Source organism: Delphinus delphis, chromosome 2 (genome assembly GCF_949987515.2).
Source record: "Delphinus delphis chromosome 2, mDelDel1.2, whole genome shotgun sequence".
NCBI classification, from domain to species: Eukaryota; Metazoa; Chordata; class Mammalia; order Artiodactyla; family Delphinidae; genus Delphinus; species Delphinus delphis.
In genome coordinates this window covers 124369580-124376975 of record NC_082684.1, presented here as the reverse complement: position 1 = coordinate 124376975, position 7396 = coordinate 124369580, and the positions used below count along the sequence as shown (strand labels likewise).

The 7396-nt window shown below is 52.2% G+C and overlaps 1 protein-coding gene across 1 annotated transcript; it reads right to left on the bottom strand.

Annotated features, from left to right (window-relative positions):
• Positions 1-894: 894 nt before the first annotated feature.
• Positions 895-4898, bottom strand: MAGEL2 (MAGE family member L2). Its single transcript, XM_060003658.1, has one exon. It carries the CDS (start codon positions 4896-4898, stop codon positions 1350-1352), a length of 3549 nt encoding a protein of 1182 aa, XP_059859641.1. The 3' UTR covers positions 895-1349.
• Positions 4899-7396: the final 2498 nt, after the last annotated feature.

Genomic DNA, 7396 nt, shown 5'->3' with positions numbered 1-7396 from the left:
TGGTACCTTCAGGAAAGTCCTTTTGCACACACCAGCCTGGTCAGGTGTGCATGAATATCTTTCTCCGAAACTCCCCTGTCCACATCCACTCCCTCCCACACCAGGCCCTGCACCCAAAGGCTGACTAAGGCTATTTAGCACATCAGACGTTGCCAGCTGAAGTCCCCTGTATGTTACAACTGATGGCCCCTCCCAGGAGCTTCAGCTAGACCTCCGTGTTGTCCGCCTCCTTCCCCCCTACTGCCTGCAATCTGCAGGATCCCCAGTTCAGTGAAGCCTGGTATTTCCTTTTCCCTGTTCTAAACCTGGATGTTTTGCAGGGAGTGTGTTTCAATGCCCGTGTCAATGTGTTGATGAAACCCACATTTCCTGAGCTGCTGGACACCCACCACCCACCACATGACTGACCAATGCCCCTTTGGCCAATTCATCCCTGTGGCTAACAAACTTGGTAGCTGTGGTCCTGCAGGCAGATGGTCCTCACTTCTCACATAACCTTAAGAATATTTTCTGCTCCAAATTACAACATTATTGCCTTGGCACAGACATGTCCCATTTAATTATTCTACTTGAGCCTTAGACACTCAGCTACAAAATGGGAATAATGCCTACTTTGAAGGATTATTGTGAGGAGTCAAGAGGATTAAAAACCTCCTCTTGATCCAGCCTTGCTGACTTAAGTTTTACTTTTGCTTTAATCTTACGTTTCACCACCCATTGCAATCGCTGCCTAATTACAATGCATGTAGCACTGTCTTTGAAAAGCAGTTTCGTCACCGTGGTTTCTACTATCACTGGTAGTTGTCTTGATGTTCAGCTGTATTTGGAGAATACGGTAAAGCTTGGCTCGCACTATCTAGAATAAAAATTAGAATAAAGACAAACACTTCCATGTTATGCTGAAATTATATTTATATATAGATATAGATATAGATATTTACTTTTCTGCAGACAGCTTTTACTGATGAGTCATTTTAACGTTCGAAGAACAGCCTATTTTGATGCTACATAATCTGTACCAGAATGAGATGGATAGCTTCTCAAATTCATTTCACAAAGCCAGCACAACTCTGATAGCAAAACATAACAATTATAACACAAAACAGAGAATCACAGATCTCACTTAAAAATACAGATGCCAAAATACCAAATAGAACAGTAGCCAGTTGAAATCAACACCACATGAAAATGTACAAAGCTTTGGCAGATATGAAAGCAAATTGAAATTCAAACTTACACACAGAGAACTGGAACATAAACACCAGAAACAAAACGTCCCCCCCACCCCACCCTGTCAGTGGCCTCAGGCCGGGGACCCAAAGGAACAATGAGATATCGGCTAAACCACATTAGCGGGGAGGGGGGCTGCTGGTGGGGTCATCGGCTTTATCATCGGGGCCAGGCTTATCCTCATCCAAATCTTCAGACTCACACTCTGCCAGCGCTTCATAGTACTGGTATGGCCAGCACCGTGGATCTTTCTTATAGAGCTTGGCCAAAAACTTCAGGACAAGCATCTTGCTGGTTTCGAGGAATGCTCGGGGGCCCCAGAGGAACTCATATTCTGCTGGCTCAGTAAAAGGGATTCTCCTGTACTCTAGGTACTTCTCTCTTACAAACACTTCGGTGATGAGCTTCTTTGTATTTCCGAAGAGACCATGTGTCTCCCGGACATCCAGCCCTAACTTGTACAGAAAAGTAAAGATCAGGTCCTCCCTGACACAATTGCCTTTCATAAAGATGAGGCTCAGAACCACCATCAGGAGTCCTACCTTGGGCCTGTCTAAATAGGATGACGCTGCTTCACCCTTCCGACCCTTGTTGATGAGAATATAAGAGTGGTTTTTGGGATCAATTTCCTTCAATTGATAACCAAAGACACACTCCAGCTTGTGGCTGGCACGGCTGATGATTTCTAAGCACTCATCTTTATATTCACGGATGATGAATTTCACCATCTCTGAGCGCTTGATGGGCACCTTGGCTTGGTCCTTGACCAAGAGGAACTGCACCAGTGCGTTTGCTCTCTCATCCAAGGGAGACAGTGGCTGAGTCTCCATCTTGGGGTCATCTTGGGTTGCACCAAATCCCTGAGCAAGATTAGGGAGCTCAGAGATGATCAAGGACGGAGGGCTAACTGGGCTTTCCCAGAGACCCAGGGCCCTTGAGGTGCTCGGGCCCTCCCAGGCACTCAGGGCCCAAGAAGTGCTGGGTCCTTCCCAGCCACTCAGGATCCGGGAGGTACTCGGGCCCTCCCAGCCACTCAGGCCATGGGAGGTGCTCAGGCCCTCCCAGTCACACAGGACCTGGATAGGGGTTTGAACCTCCCAGTCATTGAAGTCCACACTTTCCCAGGGCCTGGGGGCCTGCCAGGTGCTCATGCTCAGCATCTGGCCCCTGCCATCCTCCTCTTCGGTATTCAGATGCTTCTTCTTCCGGGTAGCCTTGCCCGAACGACGTGGAGGCTCAGCGGAGGTCTTCGAGGCCTCTTGAGTGGTGGCCATTGCCTTGGGGGCAGCTGCCGTCGCCATCAGGATGCTGGGCCCTGCCTTGGACGCCTTCGAGGCATTCACGTTGGGCTGTGGAACCCATGGGACTGCAGGCAAGGCCTCAATGCAGGCAAATGGATCCTGCAGAGCAAGTGGCAGTGATTTTGGGGTCTCTGAGGTGGCAGACGGGCCTTTGAAGGCATTAGAAGAGGCAGGCTGGAACTGGGAGGTAGATGGAAAGACCCTTGGGGTGGCAGTAAAGGTCTCAGATGCGGCAGGCAAGTTTTTCCAGGGAGTTGGCAGGTGTGCTCCAGCAGTTGGCATTGCCCTGGGAGCACAAAAAGTGCCACCGAAGATCATCCGGTCCTTTGAAGGAGCCTTGCGTTCCTTTGAAGAGGTCCTACGTTCTTTTGAAGAGGTCCTACGGTCTATAGAGGAGGCCCTGGATTCTCCTGATGGAGTCATCAATGATTTAGCAGAGCCCATGGGAAAATTTGCCCCCACTAAGGGGGCTCCGGGCTGGCCCTGCAAGGCTGAGGGGGGGCCCTGCCAGGAGGGCTGGAGGTGCATGGCTGGCAGCTCTGCCTGCGAGCCCGAGGGCTGGGCCTGCTGGGTGGGTAGCTGGATTTGCAGGGCCTTTTGGGAGGCGGAGGCCCCGTGAAAGGGCTGGTCCAGTTGAACCAGTGGTGGGCCCTGCCTCTGGGCCTCCTGGGTGGGCAGGGCCTGCCAGAATTGCCCGGGGGCCTTTGGAGCCTGCCAGGCCAGGCTGGCCTGGGCTTGCTGAACTTCCTGGAACTCCATTGAGGTTGGCATCTCGTGTGGCACCGGAGCTTGGCCTTTCGGGGCCTGCCAGATGATGGGTGGGCAGTGCACAGCCTGCGGGGCTGACAGTGCGGCCGGCAGAGGGGCTGGCATCACGGCCGGGGGCGCCTGCGGAACAGCGGGAGGTGCGGTGGGCATCTGCAGTGCTGGAGGGGCCGTCGGCACCTGTGGGGCCGCCCGAATTGGTGGAGCCGCCCTCAACTGCGGGGCGGGCAGCCGAGCTTGTGGGGCCTGCCGCAGAGGTGGTGGGGGCGGCAGAGCCTGCCAGAGAGGCGGCGGGGTGGCCAGGACCTGCGGGGCAGGTCGGATGGGTGGCGGTGCCTGGCGGATCAGTGGAGGTGCCTGGCGGATTGGGGGTGGGGCCTGGCGCACCGGCGGGGGGCCCGGGCGGATGGGCGGTGGGCCCGGTCGGATGGGTGGTGGCCCCGGGCGCACAGGTAGAGGTGCCTGCCAGGCAATCGTTGGAGCAGGCCAGGTGACCTGTGTGGTCTGCCAGCCCAGGGGCGTGGCTGGCCAGCCTTGCGGTGGGGCCTGCCATCCCGGAGAAGTGGTCTGCCAGCCCGGGGGTGTGGCCAGCTGCGCTGGCGGGGCCTGCGGACCCTGGGGAACCTGCGGAGGAGCCCTTATAACCTGTGACTGGATCTGCAGGATCAGAGGCTGAGCCTGTGGGGCCCAGGAAGCCATAGGCTGCGCAGGTGGGGCCGGCGCAGGCGGCTGCACCATCGGGGCTCCTGTAGCTGGAGGCTGGGTGATCGGAGCTCTTGAGCCTGCAGGATGGATCATCAGGACTCCAGGACCTGGAGGCTTGGCCATCGGGGTTCCTGGAGGCGGAGGCTGGGCCATCAAGGGTGCCGGGGGTGGAGGCTGGGCTATCGGGGCTCCTGGAGCAGGAGGCTGGACCATCAGGACTCCCGGAGTCAGAGGCTGGGGAATCAGGACTCCTGGAGCTGGAGGCTGAGCCATAGGGGTCCCCGGAGGGGGAGGATGGGCCATCGGTGTCCCCGGAGGGGGAGGGTGAGCCATCGGTGTCCCCGGAGGGGGAGGATGCGCCATGGGGGTCCCCGGAGGGGGAGGATGCACCATCGGGGTCCCAGGAGGGGGAGGATGTGCCATCGGGGTCCCCGGAGGGGGAGGATGAGCCATTGGGGTCCCCGGAGGGGGAGGATGCGCCATTGGGGCTCCGGGAGCTGAAGGATGCATCATCAGGACTCCCGGAGTTGGAGGCTGGGCCATCGGGGCTCCCGGAGGGGGAGGATGGATCATCAGGACTCCCGGAGTTGGAGGCTTGCCCATCGGGCCTCCCAGAGGGGGAGCCTGGACCATCGGGCCCCCTAGGGCCGGAGGTTGGGCCATGGGAGCCACTGGGGCAGGCGGCTGGCCCTGCGGGGCCTCCCAAGCAGGCTGAGGTGCCTGCCAAGCGGCCAATGAAGCCTGCAAATCAATCGGAGGTGGATCCCAAGGGACTGGTGGAGCCCGAGAGGAGGCGGGCGGAGCCCGCATCAGAACCGTAGGACGGCTATAGACCGGAGGCTTAGGGGCCTCCGCCGGGGGACTCGAATCACCCAAATTCTTACTTAGCTGCGACATGTCCTTTTGCTCTGACAGCTGGTGAGCCTTTTCCTCCGACAGCTGCTGGGCCTTTTCCTCCAGAGAGAAGAGAATGCCTACGTGGCTGCTGAGAGGATTCCTCCCTGCTGACTGGTGAATAGGAAGTGAGTGCCCTTAGCTCTGCAGCTTTCCGCAGTAAGGAGGAGGGGGGAAGGGGGCTCAATCCCGCCCCTTCTCCGCCCCCGACCACCACAAGTGGATAGTGCATAGGGGCGTCTACCAGAAATCCTGGCTGACACAAGATCCCTCCTCACTCCGTCCAGTCCCCAAATGCAGCCTCGTCAGACTCCCCATGGATGAGTTTTCACAGGGGAGTGACAGGAACAGATTTATGTTTTAGAAATCACTCTACTGCATTATAGAGTTGGGAACAGACCACTGGGAACATGGAAGGTATCCATGAAGGGGGAGATGGTGTGGTCTGAGCTCAGATACAGCAAAACTGGAGCCGGAGGAAGGGAAATATATATATATATATATATATATATATATATATATATATATATATATATACACACACACACACACATATATATATATACATATATATATTTCAAGAGTGATAGTAGGCAGCTATTATAATTTAATGTAAGTGTGAAAGAGACGTGTGTCCTGGGAAAGTGGGAAATTGCTGGTGTAGATGATTCTCTTAGGGACACAGTGGAAGCTGGTAGGAAGAGAGATTGATGGTTATTGGATGGGACACGGGCATTTACAGTGCTGTGGACCTGCCAAAGAGAGATACCCTGCAGACACTCCTGTATAATGGCTTGGGATTCAGAAGATAAATGAGCTGGGAGTCCAGATACTCTTCATGGAAATAGAGCTGTTGCAGGGATTGTGGATGCAGAAGAAGAGTGTTTAGGGTGAAACTCCTATGAAAGGTCTTTCTTGGAGGATACAGGCATTTTCAGACCCAGGAAGAGAAAAAAGATGGCAAAGAATAGAGAAGGAAAGAGATCCTGGAAATTGAGATGTTCCAGACATCCATGAGAGGAAGCATTTTTAGTATGGGGGATAATTCCCATGGAATAACTGGGATGAAAGGACCAGGTATGTTTCCTGTTACTTGTTTATCAGTTGCAGAGCAAGAAAGAAATGGTAACAGCGACAACCAAAAAAAATGCACTAGAAAGTAATAAAATGGGTGAATGAATAGATCCATGGTTCATATACAGGAAAAACAGATGAAGAGTAACACACAGAACTGGGGGGACATCTACTCAGCCAAATCAGTTTAAAAATTAGACAAACAATGTATTAACAGATAAAGCAGAAGACATCAAATGTATTGAGTAACACTATACTACTTCATGATGAAAGGAAATGACAGTCTCAGCTCTAGTTGGGTAGTTTTCTGGAAATGTACAACATACTAAATATCAAAGATGTTTAGTTTAGAAGAGGCTATTTGCAGCCTAGGGCAAGAGTCTGCAGTGACAAAAAAAAACCATGAAAGATGCCACAAGGGGGCAGACGAGAATGATGAAGGCTACACCCCACTCCTCCTCAAATTTGATAATTTATGAATCCCAGTGAAGGCATATACACACTCCCAAGTTTACTATTGCCTTAAATAATGAAATAATAATTTGGGAGTGAGGTTTCAGTAGTTTTTCTGGCAATTGAAGGGATGAGAAATGAGTTGTTATCCCCCAGGAACATCTTCTTTTCAGAGACCAGCAGCTCTTCCCTGGTGGCTGTTGATGTGTCATGCCTATATAACCCCAGAAAGATGCTTATACAGAATGGATATTCCATGTCTCATGGTTTCAGATCCCTCCTGTAGGTTAATAATAGTCAATCCATATAAGATTTCTCAGTTTGATGGGGTTTAGAGCTAACGACTTCATGGGCGCCAACTCTGGACCCATAACCCTCATGTTCCCCTATTACCAACCTTGTCACATAACAGTTGCTGGCTGTGGATGGCTTTGGGAAAAATCAGTTTATTTTTCAGCCTATGACATTTCTACCCTCAATAAAGCACTTTTTCCTCCTCTAATTCCAATATATAAATTCATCAGAGATCAAGTTCTCCCACTAACCATTTTTTTTTTCAGGATTATGGCGGATTTAGCTTTTGGTCCACCATGCTGTGGATCATCCCACACAGTAAATGGTTACCAGCAGGGCCCAATTGTTCTCACGGAGGTTGGAGCTTAATGAATAGCACTGCCTCACAACGTCAACCCCCACCAAATCCATTATGTCAAAGGAGGCCCAGTTTATACCCACGGATGATACAGAAGCCAAAAGCAAATTATCAGGAATTATGAAGGGGTGGGCAATGTAGGTGTCATTATAAATGGAAGGTAGTCAAGGTAGCACCTTTGCAACTCTTTGGTTAATGTTATTGAACTATCTGAGAAAAATTGGGGTATGAGAATCCAGTGGTTCTGCTGGGTACAGTAATGGTGGGTGAATCGGGTTTATTCTTCCCTGGAAAATACATCTGCCTGTTTTGGACAATCAGT

What these genes read in the sequence shown, in the direction of transcription:
- MAGEL2 (XM_060003658.1), bottom strand. Translation starts at nt 4,898, where the DNA reads ATGTCGCAGCTAAGTAAGAATTTGGGTGATTCGAGTCCCCCGGCGGAG.